General features: G+C 48.8%; 1 protein-coding gene across 1 annotated transcript in view; it reads left to right on the top strand.

Moving 5' to 3' along the window:
• The window catches only part of man1a1 (mannosidase, alpha, class 1A, member 1), a 37,458-nt gene that overhangs the window by 5,994 nt on the left and 7,840 nt on the right, over positions 1–23,624 (top strand). Inside the window, exons 2-4 of the mRNA XM_062467096.1 lie at positions 2,984–3,064; positions 15,329–15,423; positions 23,228–23,351. Of these exons, the coding sequence (XP_062323080.1) occupies positions 2,984–3,064; positions 15,329–15,423; positions 23,228–23,351 (300 nt within the window). The remainder of the gene's footprint in view (positions 1–2,983; positions 3,065–15,328; positions 15,424–23,227; positions 23,352–23,624) is intronic.

Genomic DNA, 23,624 nt, shown 5'->3' with positions numbered 1-23,624 from the left:
TTGCGTTTTTGGTTCTTCTGTTGAAACGTCCAGATAGTGACGCGTTCACTATAAAGTTGAATCTCAGGAGAAGCTTGGCGACGTCCTTGGAACGCCAATCCTGATGGCGTTCATGCCATGGTCGGTTTCGCTGGAGTCAGATATTGATGGTCATCTTAGGGCTTTATACAGTTCGAGGGAGGACCCGTCTGGGGTCAGATGTGGATTGGGGGAAGCTGGGTTCTCAACTCCCCCCTCCTTCCTTCACACCTACCAAAGGTGTGATCTGATCTCTGGCTGATCATTCGATGGTTCAAATATTGTTCTGGACATCTTGGTACAGTTACAAAATATAGTTGAATGATTGTTTTATTATGATAGCTTCGTGTAGATACCAAGAATGACGTGGTTATCTTTCAGGAAGAAGGAGTTGTTACTGGAATCAAGATTTCAGTGAACACAACATTAAAACAAAGTAACAAACATAACACAAATATCCCTCTCATAATTCTCCACCTTGTACTCTTGTGGTAAAGGTGAAGTCTCAAGCACTTTCCTCAAAAGTTCTGATCAAGGTATGTTCTTTGTTCAAATCGCCGCCGAAACGGATAGCAAATGGTCGCTGGAGACGTGTTGTCTAAATCAGGCCCTTTGAAGCTTGCAAGCTAGCAGGAGGGCTGATTAGGTAGATTGGGAGGTCCCCCCCCCCATTCTATGGTTCCTTTGCATCGGCGTTTGGTGGGTAATCAGCATACTGAGGGTGTCACAAGGGCTGATTCTGATGTGATTGAATCACTCTTCAGGTGTGGCAAGATGTTGGCTCCGTGTGGTCTTGTGGACCTCACTACATTACTATGGTCTCGTATGAAGATATCTCCATGACAAAAGTGAACTGTACCACTTTTCTCTATGAAGACATCTCCATGACGATGGCATTCAGACACCAGCTGCAGGTCTCAAAGACACCAGGGACTCCCAACACTGACTGCTGCCAAGATGGTGTGTGTGTGTGTGTGTTACGACTGAGTGCGCTACTGTAAATATTTATGTAGGCCAGGCCGCCCATGACATCTGCTGTGAGTGTGTAACAGTTGCTGTTTGGATGTGTTCTAGTGTCCTACATTCCACAGTTTTTAACTCTATCGTTTTAAGCTCTTCATTTCACAATAATAAATAAACGGTTGCCATAGCTACCTCCAGCAGCGTGTCTTACTAATAAGGGAAGTGTTGAGTTGTAGGAGCTTCAGACCAGCATACCTACAGAACGGGTTCCACAGCTGCGTAGTGGCTTCGGCTTTGGTTGTATCAGGCACATATTTGTCGACGTGGTTTTTAAAACCAAAAGGTTTCCCCACGTCTGATAGCTCTGGTTTCAGAGGGACCGACTCGCCATTGTTCATTCAGTAGTTGAACTCTAAATTATGGATGTGGTATATTGAGTAAATGTGCTCAGCAGAATTCGATGACATCTGCAGGATTTGAGGCACACTCATCCGCGGGAAAAAAGAAAGGTATAAGATTCATCTTGATCAATGAAGATTGTGATTAATCTGAGAATGTATATATGTACCCAGTCCTAGAAGATACTGCATTAGAATCCCCCCCCCTCCTTAAGAAAGTACTGCATTCCAACCCTTTTAAATATAAGTTACTTCACCCGCCCTCTTTTTGTGAAAGTAACTCCACTCATACACCTCCAGCTCAGCTTCTACCAGGGTAACCCAGGCAGAAAGTACATAACAAACAATAAAAACATTCCCACAGTCTAAGTTTGTGCAGGAAGTGAATAGATTACTTTTAATGAGCTGATGCTGGTAATGGAGGTTGTTAATTGATGCTATTTGTCTGTGTGTGTGGCCTGCTCCTGCTCTGCCTCTATCTCCCTGGTACAGACCGGCTGGCTGCTTGGGAACCTGTCAGTCAAACACAAAGACTCCTGCCACAGTAGTGTGTGTGTGTGTGTGTGTGTGTGTGTGTGTGTGTGTGTGTGTGTGTGTGTGTGTGTGTGTGTGTGTGTGTGTGTGTGTGTGTGTGTGTGTGTGTGTGTGTGTGTGTGTGTGTGTGTGTGTGTGTGTGTGTGTGTGTGTGTGTGTGTGTGTACCTGTGTGGATGTTGGCGTGCCGATGTGTATGTGTGCATGTGGGTGTGCATGTGTGTGAGAGAGAGAGACACGCTTCAGAGCGCTAAACTCCACTAAACTGAAATGATATTGACACATTTCTGTTTTCCTCCGTCCTCTCGTCCAACACGCTTCCGGAGGATGATAATAATGGTTTTTCCCTGGGGATGCTGACAGGGCCCTGTCAAACAGGAAGTCCCGGCTTGTGTTCGCGGCTGAAAGTCAGCGAAGAAAAATACATTGTTGACGCTGTTATCGCCCCCACAACAACACTGGGTGATTACTGTGTCAGAAACAGGTTTCCTTTGGCACAAGTCTACTGGGATACAGTGTCTAGTGGCCTACAGCTCTCCTGATAAGATGGAGGTGCGTGGGGTACAGATCTCCAGCTGATCCTGGTGTGGTCAGCTGGAGAGTGTCACAGGTGTAGATCTCCATGGAATCTCCCGTTTGAATGAAGAGGTATTGCAGTCAAGGCAGGTAATGATACAGATAAAGCACAGTGGCTAATCTGGATTTTCTGCTTCACAGACATTGCTCTCTGAAAAACGGTGTGTTTGTGTGTGTGTGTAAGTGTGATTTTCAAGTGCATTCGCCATTTGTAAAAAGTTCAAGCCCTGCTCCTCTCAACAGTTTCCTTGAAGTCTAACCTCATGGTGGTTTTAAATATTAACGTATCTATAAAGATGTGTGTGTGCGAACTTGCGTGTGTGTATGTGTGTATGTGTGAGTTCTCTTCTCAGTAGGAGGATGACAGAGGGGGGGGTCTTACTCCACGTTCTGCCTGCTGTCTACAGGCTGGTGACTCAGCAGGTTGGAGCCTACTAATCATCATGTCTTTGTCTCTCTCTGTCCTCCCCTGCTGTCTCTGTCTCTGTTTCTCAGAATGCAGAGGTGTCTGTGTTTGAGGTGAACATCCGATTCGTCGGAGGACTGCTATCCGCTTATTACCTGTCTGGTAAAGAGGTACGTACACAACAACAACAACAACATTACATAACCGTGCTACACAACACTGGACCGCTGTACACTGATGCTGCTATCTCAGGGAGGCCAGCTGTGGGAAGGATCCATAGAGACCGCTGTTCTCAGTCCTCAAGCTTGGGCTTCGGCTCTGACAGATAACACAGTGTTGTGGGGGTGGTATGGGATTTGGACCTGGTCCCACCCAGTGTGTTTTGTGGGGGTCTCTCTTTTGCCCTTTCTCTCCGTCTTGCTTTCTCTATGGCTCTCTCTTTCTCTCTGTCTCTTTGACTGATATGATGCTGCCTACAGATCTGAGGTGCCCGCCCCCCCCCCCCCCCCTTCCAGGGTGTTCCCTCTGTTTCTTGGCCTTGGCTGTATGATCACTGCCTGGTTGTAGACCTGTGTTCTAATAGAGCTTGAGGTAGGAAGAGCTTCCTGGTTCCTCAGCTGAGTTGCTGTTATTAACCAAGGATCTGCAGCCAATAGCCAGAGGAGACACATAATGTTTACAAGTTCTTCCGCTCGATGAAGAACTGCCAAGGTTGCTACGGAATCCTCGAGCAGCAAATGGAAAGAAAAGCAGGTTGGAGAGAGATAAACCGGAGAGGTTTCTCTCCTCTCTTTTACTCTCCTATCATCCTTCTGTCATCCCCATATGCCCTCTCCTATTCTCTCCTCCTCTCATCCCCCCCCCTCCCCCCTTCGCCAGCAGGGAGCAGTAGTGTGCCACTGGGTTATGAAGCCATACATCACAATGACGGTTCCTGCTCATCAAATCTTATACGGCAATTATTCCTGAGCAATTATCTAATTTCATATAATCTGGGTCCAATTAAGGTCCATTGTGGCCCAGCATGTCCCCTCCCTGGGCTGTGAGAGAGGCTGCACAGCGCCTGGGCCAGACCCAGAACAACACCAACTCCAGGCATGTCTCAGTGGAGAATGGGGGGGAGATGGAAAATAAATGTCCTTGAAAAGATCTCCACACACACACACACACTGATTCAGGGTTGTCGTCGTTCTGACAGCGTCAGGGTTGGGGCATTGCTATGGAGATAGCGCTGCGGCAGCCTTGCCTAGACGGGGCAGAGGAACTGTTGCTGTACACTGTTCAGTGTTGCCATGTAAACCGTGATGCTGTGGTGTCAGGTTAACCACACAGGTTCAGTAATGATGTGTGTATGTGTTTTTGGTGTGTGAGAGAAAGTGTGTGCGTCTGTGTCCTGCTGAGTGAGTGTGTGTGTGTGTGTGTGCGTCTGTGTCCTGCTGTGTGTGTGTATTGTCAGTGTAGCTCCCTGCAGACCTCTGTCTCCTGCTAGCACTAACTGATCTCGCTAGGCGTGCCGTTCTGAGCCCAGCTACTGGCCTTTCATGCTGTCTGGGAGGAGGGCAGCACTGATGTGGGCCTTAGATCCTACATCTGGGAGGAGGGACAAGAGCAGGGCAGGGGAGGAGAGGGGAGGACAGAGGAGAGGAAAGGAGGGAAGGGAACGGGAGAGGAGAGGGTAAAGATGTCTAGGTGAGTAGTGAAACAGGAGGAAAAGTGGAGAAGAGAAGGTCCCAACAGACAGGGCTGTGTCATCATCTCTCTCTCTTTCTTTCTCTTTCTCTCTCCCCCTCTCTTTTTCTCTCTCCCTCTCTTTCTCCGGATGCTGTACTCTGTCTTGGCTTCAACTCAAAGCAGGCTGGACTCTTTGATTAAATATTTATCAGTAAAACTACACAGATGCTGCTTCCTGCTTTGCATACTGATCAAACTCCGTTCTAGAACCAGCCCTAGTCCCAACTGTAGTCCCAGACCCAGCCCTAATCCTAGCTGTAGTCTCAACTCTAGGGACTGGAGGGTTGCTGGGTCTGGACAGGCAGGGTCTTCAGAGGCAGAAAGGCAGGGTCTTGAGGCAGAGAGTCAGGGTCTGGAGAGGCAGAGAGTCAGGGTCTGGTGAAGCAGGGTCTGGAGAGGCAGAGAGTCAGGGTCTGGTGAGGCAGGGTCTGGAGAGTCAGAGAGGCAGGGTATGGAGAGGCAGGGTCTGGAGAGGCAGACAGGCAGGGTCTGGAGAGGCAGACAGGCAGGGTCTGGAGAGGCAGGGTCTGGAGAGGCAGAGAGGCAGGGTATGGAGAGGCAGGGTCTGGAGAGGCAGACAGGCAGGGTCTGGAGAGGCAGGGTCTGGAGAGGCAGAGAGGCAGGGTATGGAGAGGCAGGGTCTGGAGAGGCAGACAAGCAGGGTCTGGAGAGGCAGGGTCTGGAGAGGCAGAGAGGCAGGGTATGGAGAGGCAGGGTCTGGAGAGGCAGACAGGCAGAGTCTGGAGAGGCAGGGTCTGGAGAGGCAGGGTCTTGATAGGCAATATTGATCTCCAGGCCAGGCGGCAACGCTACATGGACAGACATCTTAATGTACTGTCTGATCAATTACAAGCATGCCCTCTGGAGTGAGCTATGGTCAACTCCATTTACAAGTGTGTGTGTGTGTGTGTGTACGTGGGTTGAGGTGTGCATGCATGGTGAGTGTATGTTTGCATGCGTGCACGGTGTGTGTGTGCTCCCTAGTTTGAAGCCTCAAGGCCAGATACCTCTGATTTAGATACTGGCTCGTGTCTGATTGAAACCTGACCACTATTTATGTTCCGGTAACTGGAGGTAGTGCTGAGCACAGGCGACCTCCTCTGTGGATCAGATAGGGACTGATCAAGGGTCTTAGGCGTCATGGTTACCGAGCCATCCATCACGCTTTGTGGAGGCGCTGGGGGCGATCATAAAGGTCCGGAAGGTTCTGATATTTACTGTAGGATTAAATATAACAGGACCGGCACTCATCCTCCTTTATCCCCTACTTCCCCATCTCTTTACCCCTCTCACTCTCTCTGTCTTTCCTTCTCTCTTTTTCATGTGTTTTTCCTTCTTCTAGAGTTATGCTAAGAACGTCAACAGTTATTCTAGTGCTCCGGAATGACTCATTTTTGACTGTGGCACACACACACACGCGCCCTACACACTCATACACACTCACTTATACGTACACACACTACACACTTCCAGTTCCAAGGACTCACGCTGCAGATTAAAACACTAATGACATTTGAAACAGCTGGTTTGAAAGATGAACTTTTCCATTAAAATATTGAAAGTACGTGAAGGTCTTTAATCCACCCAACACTCCCATCTCATACTTGCCATTAGAATACTAATCACCACCCATCTTTCTTCCTCCACGCTTGACTGTGGAGTTGTTCTCAGTGTGTTGAAGCATGCACACACACTCCGGTGTGGTGCTGTAGGACAGGTCCTCAGACTGTACCCAGTTGAGGGAAGAAGCTACTCACTGATCAAAGACCGTTTAGCGTCTGAAGGTAGGGGGACTAGGGACTAGTGTCATTAGAGAGATGAAACACAAACACATAGACAGTCATTTACTTTGTTAAGTATTCTGGTAGAGGTGAAATGTCCCCCCCCCCCCCGCATGATCAGTCTATAAAGTGCTGCCAGCCATTCAGCCAGCCAGCCGTTTGCCAGTGGTCCATCCGGCCAGCCATCCATGTAGCCAGCCAGCTAGCATGGAGGTGGAAGAGGTCTGTTCAGGCTTGCTGACCCTGAGACTCAGGCTCCATAGCATCCCATTGATTAGTGAAACAGTGTTCCCCCTCTCGTCCTAAGTGAGGCTCAGGGAGGCTCCTGAGACTCCCTGCTCTGTACATGTAGATCTGAGCTCAATGGCGCTCGGCTGGTTCTGCATGGCTGCCCCTGCCTTTCCACCGTGGCTTAAAACCTCTGCAATGTTTGTCTACCTGGCTGTCACCATGGAGACACCAACATTAATCACCTTAAGAGGCTGTTTAGTTTGTGTCACTAGAAGTGTGTGAAGGCTGTACACACTGTGTGTGTGTGTGTGTGTCTGTGTGTGTGTGTGTGGGGTGAGGTGATGGAATGTGCAGGGCCTGGTCTAGCCAAGCCTTGTGTGGGTGGGTGGGTGTGTGTGTGGTAGAGTGTTCAGAATATAGTTTACCTCTCACTTAGATGTGCAGTGCTTTAAATGCCAACCATGATGACTCACAAACACACTCGCCTGCCTGGTCGGTGCTGGTCAGATGCAGATGGAGGCAGACTATCCTGTTAGACCTCAGCATCGTCTCATCACACTGAACATTAACATTAAACTCCAATTACGCATATACTGCTGCTCTGTGTGTGTGTGTGTGTTAGTGCGTGTGTGTGAGTCTGTGTGTGGGTGTGTGTGTGTGTGTGGGTGGGTATATCTCCAGCAGCCCCAGGCCCAGCTGAGACACCCTGTGCTTCAGTGCACCTGTCAGGTACTCAGAAACAACTTAATAGGAACCATAAAACTCTGTCTCTGTTTCCGCTGGGAATGCTATCACTGGGACACAGCGTCCTAACACAGCACCATATGGCTGCTTTTATGAGGCTCATAGGTATATGGAGAGACTGGAGGTGTAACTGTGTGTGTGTGTGTGTTTGTTATACAGTGTGTGTATGTGTGCATGTGCTAGATTCATTAGTGCCTGCAGGAGAGGATATCACAGCAGAGCCTGTTCAGTAGCAGCAGTTAAAGTGTTTATTACTCAATAACATAGACAGACACACACAGACTCGCAGTCTCTCTGAGGGGCAGTACAGGTGTGTTGTACAGAGCAGTTATCGGAATATACACCAGTGATGTCTCTATTCTGTACAACACCAGGGAGACTGTTGTGTCACTGTTCTACTGGGAGTTGGGGAGGAGGGAGGAACAAGAGCTAGAGAGGGGGGGTAGAGAGAGTTGAGAAAAGGTGTACGTGAGCCAGGGAGAGTGGGATGGAGGGAGGGAGGCCGGGAGGGAGGAGGGAGAGGTAGTGAGCCAGGGAGAGTGGGATGGAGGGAGGGAGGGAGAGGTAGTGAGCCTGGGAGGGAGGGAGGGAGGGAGGGAGGGAGGGAGAGGTAGTGAGCCTGGGAGGGAGGGAGAGGTAGTGAGCCAGGGAGAGTGGGGGGGATGGAGGGAGGGAGGGAGGAGGTAGAGGTAGTGGGCCAGGGAGAGTGGGGTGGATGGAGGGAGGAGGGATTAGGGGTTAGGGGGTTAACTGTGTGACAGGATGCAGCTTAGAGAGGAAAGGTAATGGGTTCTCTGTGGAGTGGAGCAGGACGTGATGAACACACAGACAGCAGGATGGATCTCTACACTCCTTTCTCGCTTTCTCTCTCTCTCCTTCTCTCTTTCTTTCTCCCTCTCCCCCCCATCTCTTTTTATCCAGCTGTCTCTAGAAAGATAGAGGTGAAGAGCGAGAGGTACACATGGAGGTGAAGAAAGAAATCAAACGTCTCTTAACAGAACTGTATACTTTGTCATAGGGAGGAAGCAGATGAATAGAGTTACAGCCCTCAACACCTCACAGCATTGGAGTGCGTGTGTGTGTGTGTGTGTGTCCATGGAGCCTGTTTGTGTGTGTGAATGTGTGTGTTTGGAAGCTGTTTAGTCTGTGTGTGTCAGTGTGTTGAGGCTGGTTCGTGGGCAGGATACGAATCACACAAGCCCACAGAAGCTGTGATGGCTGTCCATCACTTTCTCTCTCGAGCTTACATTGCTTCATGTTCTCTCTTTCTCCCTTTCCCTTTTTCTTTCTCTCTTTCTCCCCCCCCCTCTCTCTATTTCCACATTTGTACAATCCTCTTCTCCTCCTTTCCACCCCCCCTTTTCTCTCTCCCCACTCCTCTCTCTGCCCCCTCCAGTTAGCATGTCCATACATATGTCTCCCACTGGGTTAGACCTGGCCTCGAAAATCCATATTTCCCACTCCGGTACAGCCTGTGGCCAATGAGAGCTGTGGTCTAGACCCCCGACTCAGCTACATCACAGCTGGTGGGGGAGGCGGTGGGGGGTCGGGGCCCGAGAAAGGCTGCTCTGTACACCCATTTACAGGTTTTGAAAGTGACATTATTTTTCAGCAGACCTTCAGAGTGTTTGTTCCTACCAAACATCCTAGTTTGGTTTCAGCGCGGGTGTGTGCGAGACAGAGAGAGTAACTTCAAAGTGTGAGGCTAGAGTGTGTGGTTGTGTGTGTGTGTGTGTGTGAGCGTCGGCCTCTGCCAGGGACCTGTGTCTGCAGGGGGGGCGTCATGTCAGTGGGTCTCATCTCCATGCTGATAAGCGTAATAAACCATCTGCAGTGTTAATATGCTTTGCTCCCACACAGGAAGCAGCACAATAATTAAGAGTCCCCCCTCAACATCGGCACATTATCTGAGGTACCTTATCTCCCATCTCGGAGGAAACGACTGCGACTGTGCCATTGTTTCTTTAGTCTCTCTCTAATATTCTACCAGCCGTAGGGTTGAACAGAGAGGCATCATGCATCCAGGCCTCTCTCCCTGCTGCCTGTTCACCCCCGAGCGGGTTGCATAAGCCTGATTCCAGTGTCCGTGTATGACTGCATAAACCCCAGCCCCCTAGCCCCTCCCGCTCAACCCCACCCCTCCCCACTCCACGACGGCTGTTTGAGTGTTTGATGTGAGTGGAGAGATGCTTTTAAAGGTTGTGCCATCTCTGACAGGTCTCAGGGCAGACTCTGGGAGATCTGAGGAGGGAGAATGACAGGCTAGCTTTTGTTTGGCCCTGTCATCATTACTTGGAGACTTGAGAGCTCCGAGAGGTGGATCAAGCTTTTGTTCTGGCTCCTAGCGGACCACAGGAGGCAAGGCCGCATCAAAGCGGGCAACATCACTAGACCTGTCACTCTGTTCTGCACAGCCGTACATGCCTGACCGGTGTACCACAGTGCTGTTATGCTAACTCCTGTCAGCACACTATGGTGTAGATGCCAGTGACGTGCTAACGTGCTAGTATGCTAATTCCTGTCAACACTGACCTGTGTGCTAACAGGTGGCTTGGGCAGTCTCATAATAATTGGGTGTGCTCAAGCCTTCGGCGAGAGCACAACCTTTGTTCTCTCACATATATATTATTATTATTATTATTTTTATTTCTTTTTGCCCCCCTAAAACTCAGTCAATATTTGGCCTACATAGACAACGTAGGTATCAAAAGTTTCGTCTTGGTAGCGATTGAGTTGCTTCTATTGGAATTTACGTTCCGTTGCATGGTTTAGGCTGAAGTTAAGTTTTTGTGGCGAAAAGTGAAGCTAACGGTGGCTAATTTGCTAGCCACAGTCACTGACGTTACTAACGTCACTACGTCACGAAAACACGCGTGACTACCTTTGGCAGAACATTCGTTTCGCATCTGTTAACTTGGGGGATAGCTAGGCTAACTATAGCTTTACTGCAAGGCAGCTGCAGAAACGCCACAAGCAAAGAGGCCAGGGTGATAACTATTTACTCATTTTACTTTGTGATATGACACACAATTGTGATGTGTAATGTACAGTATAAGCTGATATTATTAAGGAAGTACATCTACTTTCGGAAACAGTAGTCTACTATTTCACTGAAGTATTAGCATCATGACATTAGCCTGTGTTGCCCGGGCAACACATACTACAGTGGTCTATGATGTAGCGTTATCTGTTTTCAATCGTTAAAATAAACATTCCTCACATATACATTTTCGTTGTAGGATTTATTCTGACATTAGTAAACGATTTGTTGGTGAAATTACCATTACCTGTGGTTTCAAACCAGTGTAGCTCACTGCAACGCTGTAGCTTACGCGAGACACACGACAAAAACATCTAACTTACACAGCTGTTGTAGGAAGTCAAACGGCGACAGAACATGTTCGGCACTCCCCTTACTTAAATCAAAAGTCTATCTAACTACTAACCTGAACTTCATTGCCACAGCCTAAACGTTGTCAATCTGTTCATGAAAATAATTAATTTCAGCCTAAACCGTACAACGGAACGTTACATCCAATTCAACAAACGCAATCGCTACAGTACCAAGACGAACACAGCAGTAGTATAGTACTGTACCGTAGTAGAATTTACCGGGGCAGCTTCTCCACACAGGGCTATATCGCATTTTGCGTTGTTTCTGACAATGATCGCTACCAGTGAGCTTTTTATCAATGAGCGATTTTCCACTAAATAAATGTCAAGCTTATTTACGTTTTTGGGGGCATATTTTCAGTTAGCAGATGGTACTGTTTGAATCTCGATTCCATCTTCTACTGCCGGTAACGTCGTAGAATAATCTTCAAAGGGGGTTCTTTATTAATGAATGAATGCAATTAGTAGGCTAAATGCCTGAAAATATCACGAGAAGGGAAAACTTAAAAGGACGTTTAAATCATAGATATTAGGTCAATTTAAACACCGCTCTGCCAAATGTATTCGTTTTGATTCAGCTATGAGGCTGCCTCTTGCAGGGGAAATGAGAAGACATCTATTTCATTCTACACTTCACTCGTATTTTGAGTTGTAAATGAGCAGCAAAAAATATATGCTTTTAAATCTATGTAATCTTTATAAATAATAAGTATGCATTTTTATATAAAATATACAGAAATACGGACCCCTGTGCAACCGATGCAAGCAAGCACACCCTACAATTTCCCCAGAAATTGTACCCTCTCTAGTAATAATATAATAATTACACTATTTCACCTTCACCTACTCTAGTAATTAGTAATCTATCTATATCTACTACATCCTCTACTGTTCTGCCTAGTCGCAATAGTCTTACTTCAGTGTCTGAACAGTTTGAATTAAATTTATTTGGTTAAATTAAAACTGTTGCCATGGCAATAATAATAATAAGGAAAAATATTTGTCTCATGCCATAAAAGCCCTTTGAATTTGAGAAAAAGACTTCCCTCCATTCGCTCTTCCTTCTCTCCAGCATTGTTCCTCTCTTCCTCTGGGGCATCAATGGCCTTCTCCCCCTCTCCTCCCTTCTCCTCCCTCTCTCTTTGCTCTCTCTTCCAGATTCAATCCAGTTATGTCCGGTTTTATCTGGTTCTCTCCGGTTCTTTCTGGTTTCTTTCTTTTTTTCTTCCAGCTCTGTCTGGTTCTATGGGGTTCTGTCTGATCCACACTGAGATCAGGCTTCATCAGTTCTGGCAGGAGCTCTCTGGTGTGCTCACGGTCTATGTCTATTACTCCCCCCCTCCCCTCTCTCTGTCTTTCTCCTTCTCTGTATCGCTCTCTCTCTCTCCATCTCTTTGTCTCTGACCAGTGGTTAGTAATGGAAGTGGTAACGGAAGGGGGGAAGGTTGGAAGAGCTGGACAGTCAAGGTTCCACTGAGGAGGACTACTGTAACAGAAGACATGTGGAGGAGAGGAAGAGGGAGCAGGAGTCAGGGTGTGTGTCAGAGAAGGGGATGGGAAGGGGGGGGTAGACCAAAGGGAAGAGGAAGAGAGAAATGGCTGGCATTCCGTCTGTGTGCCGGTTCCACCCTGAAGGATTCTCTCTAACACCGTGCAGGCTTTCTTCTCCTCCTCTTGCTTGTTTTCCTCCGTCACCCTCATCCCTCACTCCCCTGGGGAAGGAGGAAGCAGAAAAACAAATGTCTGGGCATTCAAAGAAAGGATAGTGATTCTGGCTTCTCAAATTCACAGACTGGCTCCTCTTTTCTCCCCTCCCATCGCATCATCTCCCCTCCTTTCCTCTCCCCTCCTTTCCTCTCCTCTATTCCTTTAGTGTAAGTTCAAAGCGGGATCTCTTTTTTCTCTTCAGACTGCATTATTGACCAAAGCCCTAAAACCCTATTTGATGCATGGGCAATTGATGCAACGCAATGTGTGTGTGTATGTGTGTATGCGTTTGCTGCTGTGGTCTTTTTCTTTTGGGTCTTTACAAAAATATACTATATACATATATATATACTTTCTTTCACCCTCTCTCTTTCCCTTTCTACATGTCTGCCCCCCGCTCTCCTTCTCTCTGATGCTTGGTAATGAGTAGCTGCAGGAAGGTTAGAGAACAGATGAGCAGGAGGAGGGAGATGTCTGTCACTGCCAGAGCCAGGTCTTCACTTCTGAGATAAACCCCCACAAATGAGTCCAGTAATTGCCTTCAAGTGCCTTTTCACTTTCCTCTCTCAGTCTACCTGGGGCACCACACACATGCGCGCATGCGCGCATGCACATATGCACACACTCACACACACACACACACACACAAACATTAGTGGAGGTTGGAGAGTTATATTATTGAGCTTTACTAATGGATGTTTTAAGAAAGAACTCGAGTCATTCCAGGACAGACGTAGCCCCTGCTGGTTGCACTGGGAGACCCCGCTTACACACTCAGGTGTCTCTGCTAAGCGTCCAGGATTTGGAGATGTGTGGAATGGGGGAGGGAACAGGGGAGGGGGAAGAAGAGTTGGGGGAATGGACTGGATAGACTGCTCCAGGAGGTGCCAGGTCCTGTCAGAGCCTCTCCCCCCAGATGTGGCTGTGATCTGGGCTAGCTCTCCTGGGTCTCCCCCTGGTCAACCTCGCCTACAACCAACATTCATCTTAGTTAGTGGCTGTCCAGCTCCCCTCTCCCTCCTTCCTCTACTGTCTCTCTCCCATCCCCTCGCCCCTCTCTCTCTCCCTTACCCCCCCCCTCTCTCTCCCCCCTTCTCTCAATCCTCCTCTCCCTCTTCTCTTCCTCCCTCTATATGTCTCCTGCTGCCTAACCGCCCCCCCCCGCACCACCCCCCCATCTTCCACCAAAGTCCAATACTCTAGAGTTGTTATCTAGCGGCTGGTTCGTTGTCAGTCTGACAGAACGGTTGGCACAGAGCACACATTCTAAGCAGCCTCACACACACAAACTTTTCCTTTTCTCTGTAGGCCTAAACAACTTTGTGGAGGGCAAATCGAGTGGGCCCCCTTTCCACTGTCTTAAAATGATTCAACTAGTCTTTTTTAGTTGTCTCATCTCCCCCATCTCCCTGGACACAGGGTCAGATGCTCCCTTCCAACCCCCCCCCCTCCTCCACCCTCTCTCCCTGTCTGTCTCCTCTCTCTTGCTCGCACTCCTTCCACCCCCCACCCTCTCGCTTTGTTTCCCCTCCCCTCCTTCATCCTCTCTGCCTCCCTCTCCTCCCTACTCCGTCTTGTAGCTCTCCTTCCTGATGAGTCCTATAAGTCCTAGCGTCGCTGTGCTACTTACAGTGTGTGCGTGTATGTGTGTGTTTGAGAGAGTGGGCTTGACAGATGTCAGGCACACACACTCCATGTAGCCCAGCGGAGCAGAGATGGATTCTAGTCTAAATCAGCATAGTGGGAAATGAGATTATCTTCCTCAATATTAACTAATATCAAGAGACAGCAAACAGCCAGCAGCACAGTGTTTGTGTGTGTGTGTGTGTTTGTGTGGGCATTTGATTGGTTATTAAACCTTGTTGACAGTTTGTTTGATGACTGTGGATAGTTCATCTATTGTCTTTCTCTCCCTCTCGCTAAAACACACAAACACACATACACATACATCTCCACTATTTATCCAGTGTGTAGCTTTATTAACGGCATTTATCTAAGATGTGACATTGTCTTCTTAATCCAGACTGGCCACATAGGTTGCCATGGCGACCGGCAGAGTGAAACCATGAAAGTGTAATTGAACAAGATGAAGATCTGTGCAGGACACACACACACACACTCATTTAAAGACAATCACACACACACAACAGTCTTGTTTTACTCAGGTAGTTGATTTGTCTGTTTGTATAGAGACCTCGGGTCATCCTATAGAGGCATTTCACAAATCCTCTAGAGGCTGTTAGGATGTTCTGTAACGCTTGCGGGTCTGTCTGACTGACTGTGCGTGTGTTTGTGTTTGTGTTTACGTGTGTTCCTGAGCAGGTCTGAGGGATGAAAGCGATTAGGGGATAGATGGAGGGAGGAAGAGAGATAGAGGGAGGAAGAGAGATAGAGAGATAGAGGGAGGGAGAGAGGTGTAGTAGAGATGGAGCAGAGATATAGAGGGAGGTATGGACAGGGGGGTAAGGAAAGGTGAAAGTGGGATAGTGGGAGGAATGGAAGAGACATGATGGGATTGAGGTAGAAAGAGAGGGAGATGGACAAAGGCAGAGAAGCGTTTAAAATCCAAGTGCATGGGACCTTCCTTTTATCTTATTGGCTTCTTATCAGCCTGCAGCAGACACACACACACACACACACACACAGGGAGCTGCCTCCTCCACCAAGGTGTGAAAATAAAACAGATCGTATTGTTTTCCTGACACCTCTCTCTCTCTCTCTCTCTCTCTCTCTCTCTCTCTCTCTCTCTCTCTCTCTCTCTCTCTCTCTCTCTCTCTCTCTCTCTCTCTCTCTCTCTCTCTCTCTCTCTCTCTCTCTCTCTCTCTCTCTCTCTCTCTCTCTCTGCAGGTGTTTCGTAGGAAGGCTGTGGAGCTGGGAGAGAAGCTGCTTCCAGCCTTCAGGACTCCCACTGGAATCCCCTGGGCTCTGCTCAACCTCAAGACGTCAGTGACACCTCATGTGGTCTCCCTCCTCTCCTCCTCGCCCGTTTCTCATTACCTCATCTCTTACCCCCCCCCGTCTTTTCTCTCCCTCTCCTTTCCTCCTCCTCACCTCGTCTCTTCTGCCTTTATCCACTCCACCTCCCCTCTCCCCGTCCCTTCTGCTCACCTCTCTCTCCCATGTCTCCTCCCCTCTCTTCTCTTCTCATGTTAGGTCAGCTCTAGTGTGATTTGACAGCAACGTGTTGATCCATAAAAGACAGTCTAGTCTAGAATACTGTCTGGCACTGTATCTGAGTGGTTGTGTTTGTGTTTGTATCCCAGGGCCAACCTCTACGAGTGTGTGTGTGTGTGTGTCCAGGCCTGACCTCTATGTTTGTGTGTGTGTATGCGGGCAGAACAGTACCCTGGAGAGTGAGATTGTGGTCCAGCTTACAGATTCAGAGTGACAAGTAGTCTTGGACTGACCCTGAACTTCTTGTTCAAGCGCACTCACTCACTCACACACACACACACACACACACACACACACACACACACACCCATAGAGGTCAGTTGTACAAAAAGACACACACAGAAAATCTCCCATGGTTATCAGTGGCCAGCCAAGCAACCTAAACAGAGAGATTACTGTAAAATAGAGGGGGGGATAGATAGACAGACAGACAGACAGATCAATCGACCTCTCTTTCTCTGTCTTTCTCCCTCTTTCTCTCCCACTTCTTTCTTCTCCCCCTCCACACCATGAAGCATGGGAAGGCTTCTTCCTCCTCCCTCCTCATCCTCCCAACAACACACCAACGTCAGGCAGATATTAATTAAAAGCCTGGTTGTCATGGAGATGGCTGTACGTGGCAGATTAATCCCTCCTGCTTATGGAGCAATGAAAACAAGATTTTTTTCTTTAACATGCATCATTACCATGAGTTCCTCTGGGAATGCAGCCGAGAGAGAGAACGAGAGTGTGTGTGTGTATGTGTGTGTCTCCTCTCAAACCACTATTTGGCCTTGCAAGATATGCAACACACACACACACACACACACACACACACACTGACAGAGGTTAATGTTGTGGTGATCCTGGTGCCAGCTGTGTAAGCCCTTGACCCCTGACCCTGTGTCTCTGCCACTTCTCTGACCTGGACTGAATCTGGGCTATGTCTTCTCTGACTGGCTGTCTCTACCCTTCACATAGGGAGGGAGGAGTGACTCTTCTTTTAACATGCAGGGAGTCAAGGAAGGAAAGGAAGAAAAAAAAAGAGAAAGAGAGAAAGAAAGAAAGAGAAAGATATAGGTCTAGAAGGAGGGGCTATTTTGTTATGTGCACTTTGTCCCACTTTAAATGCTCACCCTCTTACCCACAGGTCCATGTAACCCATTTCCTGACAGCCAGAAGCATCTATCTCTCTGTCTGTCTAACTCTAGTTCGCCTAGTTTAATAACTTAGACATCTGGGTTAGGGGTGAGTATTGGTGGGTGGTGGAGGGGTTGGGGGGTATGGGTGGGTGGTGGAGGGGTTGGGGGGTATGGGTGGGTGGTGGAGGGGTTGGGGGGTATGGGTGGGTGGTGGAGGGGTTGGGGGGTATGGGTGGGTGGTGGAGGGGTTGGGGGGTATGGGTGGGTGGTGGAGGGGTTGGGGGGTATGGGTGGGTGGTGGAGGGGTTGGGGGGTATGGGTGGGTGGTGGAGGGGTTGGGGGGTATGGGTGGGTGGTGGAGGGGTTGGGGGGTATGGGTGGGTGGTGGAGGGGTTGGGGGGGTATGGGTGGGTGGGTGGTGGAGGGGTTGGGGGTGCGAGGGACAGAGGCATTGCTTCTAACAACTGACTACTACTCTGTACTTGAACAGTCAGACAAATAGAAGATATAGAGAGCCTGGTAGCTGAAGGAGGAGAGAATGTCCAAGAGGTAGGAAGAGGAGCAGCATTGATCTCCTCTGAATGCAGTGCTGTAACCTTGACCCAGATCAGACCAGCAAATCTGAGACACCCTGAGGACCATGCTCCAATTATACAGTCTCTCTTTCTCTCTGTCACGCTCTCTCTTTCTGTCTCTCTCTCTCAATTTTTTTTTCGTCATCCATGACTATATATTCCTATGGCTTTACTTTCTCTTCATCCCCTCATTTATTTCCTCCTCTTCCACATTCTCCACCACTCCATCTCTTGCCCGCACCTCCTCTTCCTTGCACTCCCCCCCTCCCACCCCTCCCCTAGTGTCCAGCCCAGTCACGTGTCTCTGACCAGCCCAGCCTCCGCAGCCTCCTCTCTCAGATCGATCCCAAAACATATTGATTGATGAACAATGCAGGATTCAATGTCATTTTCTGACCACAGCACTTCCTGTGTGAGTGTCATGATGAAAGCTTTATTGTCCCCTTAGGGGCTCCGCAGCAGCTCTCCAGGAGCAGCAGACAGGACAGGGCAGATGATGACAATATTGATGAGTGCTGAAAGCAGGTTTGAACACAGATCGTTACTTATCAGTAGCGCACGGTTCGGGTCACGTGACCAGCTGCATGTCGATCAGTTGGAACCTGAGAAGGGAGAGAGAAACATGATTTGATCTGATGTTGTATTGATTCCCTGGAGGTGTCTGCCTCGTCTGTGGTCCCTCTGTGCTTCTGTTCCCCCGGTCACACTCTGTTGAGGGTCCGTTTCTCTCCCTCTCTCTCTCTCTTTCTCTCACACACACACACCTAAACAAACACACAAACAGTACCGTACTGTAAATCAAACAGATTAACATCAGAGGAATAGAAGTATTTAATTAGGGTTTGCAAACTACATAGATGTTGTCCTCTAAAAAGCTTAAACTTTATTAAATCCCCATCAAAGAGACTAAACTACAAAATAGTGGTTCTACATGAATTTATTCATTCATCTGAAAAGGAAAACGCTGCTTTTTAATTCTGCTTGAGGAAACTTGTAATAAGTGTCGTTGTTTTTGTTCTCGAAGTAACATCAAAGCATAATGATTGAGAGTCTGAACCGTGAGTATCATTTTTAAATGCAGGAATAATTATAAATATTCTCACATATTATATGGTATCTTTAGGGGTGTTTCTTCTTTGTTGTAGTGGAAGTTTTGCTGATTTAGTAGTCAACAGCTTGAGAGACAGGGAGTGTGTGTGTGTGTGTGACCTGTGGGAGTGAAGCTCGCCACAGCTCTTTAGCAGGTCTCTGAGCTCATCTCTCAAAGCCCTGGCCTTTCTCCTCCTCACCTCCTCTCAACCTCCCTAACTCTCCTCATCCTCTCCTCATCCCCCTCTCCTCTCCTCGCTCCTCTCCTCAACCCCCTCTCCTCATCCTCTCCTTGCTCCTCTCCTCATCCTCTCCTTGCTCCTCTCCTCATCCCCCTCTCCTCTCCTCATCCTCTCCTCATCCCCCTCTCCTCTCCTCATCCTCTTCTCATCCCCCTCTCCTCTCCTTGCTCCCCCTCCCCCCTCTAGAAGTGTGTCATGGTGTTCCTCAGCTCTCCCCGGATCGTCTCTGGGGACAGACGGACCATGTTTGAAAAAGAACAAGTTCACAGGGTTTTCTCTCCCTCTGAAGTGGTGAAAAGATTAATCAAGAGTCTTTCTCCCCCTCCTCCCCTCTTCTCCGCCTCTCCCTCCCTCTCTCTGAGGAGCCTCGTAGGAGCATGGAGGGATAAGAGGAGACTCATGGAGGGATGAATGAATGGGTGGATGGAGGTGTGGAATCTGTAATATCAAGAACAGGTGGCTAGTGAGGCTCCGAAGAGAAAGAAGTCTCCCTCTCTTTCTTCTTCTCTTTCTTCTTCCCTCTCCTCCTTAAACTCCGTCTTTCTCTCCTTTTCTCCTCCTCTCTTCTTCCTTCACCCCCCCCCCCCCTCTTCACTCATCCATCACCATGGGGACACAGCACTCCCACTGCAGTGTCCACCAGCCTCTTTGTCCTTCCTCGCCTTCTTTCTCTCCTCTCTCCCTCATCCTGTGCTCTCTGACACCCCAGCATATTTATTCTGCAGTCCTTCCCTGGTTCTTATCTCTGGTCCGCACCCCTCATGCACCCCTCCGGCCCCCCCCACTTCCTATCCTCGTATTAGCACCCTAAGCCAGATAAAGGATTCCCAAATCACATTCTGCCTCCTGCCCAAGCCTGACAGCAGTTTGACTTGACTTAACCTACCCAGTTCAATTAAATGGGGAGATGGCTGGGTCAAGGAGTCTGGTCAGGGCACACACACACGTGTATTTGTGAAAGTGTGTGTGATGTGTGTGAGAGAAAACTCTCGTTTGTTGAGCGTGCGGTTGTGCGTGTGTGTGTGCGTGTGTGTATTTGCGAAAGAAAAAAAACGAGAGAAAGGGAGAGAAGATCAGAGGAGAAAGAAACGGAAAAAGGAAAGATGGTCTCACATGCCACATGACATGTCTGACTCAAACACCAGAACGTTCCAGATAGTGCCAGACATCACCGTAAACACCGCAAACTCATTTGGTCCATTGCCCCGCCCCTCAACACACACAAGCACAAACTCTTGCGAAAACAGTTCTGGCCTCAACCTCAGCCCCAGACAAATTGATTCATTTTATCTTTCTGACTGGATGAAGCTAGAAGCACACACACACACCTCTAGAGATGCTGCTGTCTGGCAAAGTGAACTACACAGATGAACTCCATCAGAAGCAGCATCTACCAGTGGTAGGCAAATCTAATAGAATGCTGCTTAATGTAATGAAACGTTAGCAAATGTGGTCCCATCGTCGACGATTACCCACAAGGCACCAGGGGTCTAAGCTTTAGACATTATTCATTGTTTTACGTAATTGGCCAATTTTCAGTCGGTGAGTGCACGGCGTTTACCGGAGCCCCATGACAGCACTGAGCGACAACGCCGCTCCCTCCAGAAGCTCACTCTGCTGCCGTGGGATGCCTGATTGTCATGCAAATGATGATCTCTCCCTCCAGGGGATATAGATCCTAATGTAATCACAATACACTGCTGCGACTATAATCTACAGCTATTATTTCTACCAGAGGGGGGGGGGGTGTGTGTGTGGGTTTGTGGGTGTTTTTGTTGTGTGTGGGGGGGGGGGGGGTGTTATCTAATAGAGAATTACCTGCTTGAACAGGGTGTGACTCTAGTTCCAAGAAACCAAGTTATCATACTCATCTCTGTACTCAAGAGCCTAATCACCCACCTCCCACAACTCTCAAGATGGATGATAACACGAAGCAAACGTTGAGAAAATCATACCAGTTTTGAGGACGATGAGGGCGAGGGATCCATCGATGCCATGGCAACCGTGCCCCGTCCCTGCTCGACGCCCCCACCGACATGCGTGTAGGGAGCATGGCACACGCGAGTCGAGTCGGCTGGGAGGCCGCCAGGACACGGAGCGTGGCTGTGTTTGATGGCGTGTGGGAGGACACCAGTTGTGACTGTGTGGGTCACTGTTCCTGAGAACTGGAAGTGGAACAGGAGAGTGTTGCTGTTGATTGCTGTCTATCCTCTTCACTCAAGGACCTCCGTCTCTCCCTCTTTCCCTCAACCCCTCCCTCTCTTCTCTCTCTCCTTCCCTTGATGCCTCCCTCCTTCCCCCTCTCCCTTCATCTCTCCCTTACTTTCAAATTGGCCTAAAGTGTATCCTTGGTATTGTCTAGCTCACAATGGGGCAGTGACTCAGCAAAGTAGACTCTAGTGTTGCTGACACTCTACAGGTCGGGTGGTCTGAGAGCTTCTTCAATGCGTCGTGATCATGAAGCAAATCAATACAAAAGCATACCTTCAGAGACATCATTAGTAAAGGAAATCATAGTGAAATGAAACTCGGTTCACCAGAGGTCCTGTCCAGTTCAGGGGAGTTCAGTCACCATGAAGTTACAAGGACCCCGTCTCAAACACGGAACTCACAGATCTTACCAGATGGGGGGGACACAACACAGAGGAAGTCTGAAAGCATACAAATTCACATTGGACAATCGATGTTTATTACTCAGCGGTGGCAGGAGACCAGAGTGAGAAAGACAGGGACAGGCACCGGAGAGCGAGGACGTCCTGGAGAGAGTTACAGAAAAGAGAGAGAGAGAGAGACTGAAGGTCCAGACCTGATTCTAATTCAACATTAGTATGTTATCCTCAGGGGATTCTGACGTCCTTCTGATGAGATGTCTGTTCTAACTTCTCTTTTCACTCCAAGATCAATGAGTAGATCGGAAAATGTGTTGCCATGTGTTCTAACTGAACTTCAGTTAGGACCTATGTCCTCCACACTTTAATGGTAAAAGCTAACTCATTCGCTCTCAGTCAGGGAGCAGAATGAAACATGGCGGGATTGTTCTGTCGGTGTTCCCCACCTTCGAGGCTGAGATCTGGGCATCTTAGCCTGGAGTTTACGAGGCCTGTTAAGATGGCTAGTGGACTGGTGTTAGGACCTGGGGGGACTTGTCAGCATGGGGTAGAGATGTTACAGTAGTTGGAGGGTGTTAGGACCTGGGGCAGATATGTTAGATGGAGAGTGTTGGGACCTATGGGAGAGTTGGAAGGAGGAGGGTGTTGGGACCTGAGGGAGAGATGTACGTTGGAGAGTGTTAGGACCAGGGCAAGAGATGTTCCAGTAGCTGGAGGGAGGTAGGAGGTAGTAGAGGAGAGCTCCCTGTACAGCCTGCTGTAGAGAACTCAACCTGAGGGTGCCTCACGCACACACCTGGACACATTTACACACCTGAACACAAACATACATCACAACGCGCACACACTTGAACACACTCACAAACCCACACAGGCACACTCACAAACACGCATAGTCACACACACACACACACATCTCCAGCCCCAAGGACCAAGCAGCCATGATTTAAAGAATGTAATTATGTCCCTAACAACATATCTATCCATCTCCTTCTCGCCTGGGGTGAGAGGGATGAAAGAGATGGAGGAAGAGGCGTAGAGAAACTAACAGTAGGCAAGGAGCCCGACGCAGGCCTTTCTCTTCCTCCCCCTTCCCTCCTCCACTCTCTCTCTCTCTCTTGTCCTCGCTCTCCTCAGTGGGCTTCTCTTAAATTCAGGAGACATGATGTAATCAGCTGTGAAATCGAAAACAAATTGTTTTGGCTCATTCTGATGAGGAAGATGAGTAGAGGAGGATGGAGGGGGGAGAGAGATGGGGGGGGGGAGGGATGAGAAGGGAAAGAAAGGAGGATTGTTCAGGAAATGGGGTTGTTATGGCAAAACCAAGTCTCTAAAGAGTTACAACATCTATGAAGAGCCTAATCTCTAACTCTCCTCCTCATCGCCTTCCCTCTCATCCTGTGCTCCTGAGTGCCATCAAGAAGCCTTTTCTGTGTGTGTGTGCGTGTGTGTGTGTGTGTGTGTGTGTGAGAGCGAGAGGGGGAGTGATGACACTGGTGGTAAGAAGCTCATGAATACACATTGCCAAAGACTCACAAACACACGCTCACACACCTCCTGCCTGAAGGTCTGTGTTGGGGTTTTGTGTATCTGTATGTGTTAGTTTATGTGTGTGTGTGTGTGTTCTTGTGTGTAAGTATGTGTATGTGGAAGTGCGTGTTGGCATACCATGTGTCAATGCCAACCATGATCCTGGCATATGAGAAAGGTCACCCTAGCAACCAGCTGTTTATCTTCCTCTCAGCCCCTATAATGACTCAAGGCCATGCACACACACACACACACACACACACACACACACAGAGACAGTTAGCTGTTAATGGTTAGAGATTAGTTGTCCAAAAGACGATAGAAGAAAAGATAATGACGGTGTTTGTTCTCCTGTCTGTCCTCCCATCTCCCCCCGACCTACTGCCTCCCCTTCTTCCCCCCCCAGTGGTATAGGGAGGAACTGGCCGTGGGCGTCCGGAGGCAGCAGTATTCTGGCAGAGTACGGGACCCTGCACCTGGAGTTCATGCACCTCAGCAAGCTGTCTGGCAACCCCGAGTTTTCCCAGAAGGTGAGGGGTGTGCGTGTTCCGGGGGGAGTGGAGGGGAGGGGGGTTATCGTTATAGGAAAACATGAAAATGTAGCACTCTGCCCCGCTCTCTCTTCTCTCGACGGTGTCTCTCTCTCCTGTGTCTCTCGGTCTCTTCACTTTCTCCACCGTTTTCAAGTCCTCTCTCCGTGGTAAACTGTTATCAGGCAGAGCAAAGTGATCATAATCACTCACTCATTGTTCAACCTTGTAATTTAGGCACCGGTTGCATTGTGTGTGTGTGTGTGCGTGTGT

The sequence above is a fragment of the Osmerus eperlanus genome, chromosome 8, assembly GCF_963692335.1.
Source record: "Osmerus eperlanus chromosome 8, fOsmEpe2.1, whole genome shotgun sequence".
Classification (NCBI taxonomy): Eukaryota; Metazoa; Chordata; class Actinopteri; order Osmeriformes; family Osmeridae; genus Osmerus; species Osmerus eperlanus.
This window is presented reverse-complemented; position numbering and strand designations above follow the sequence as displayed.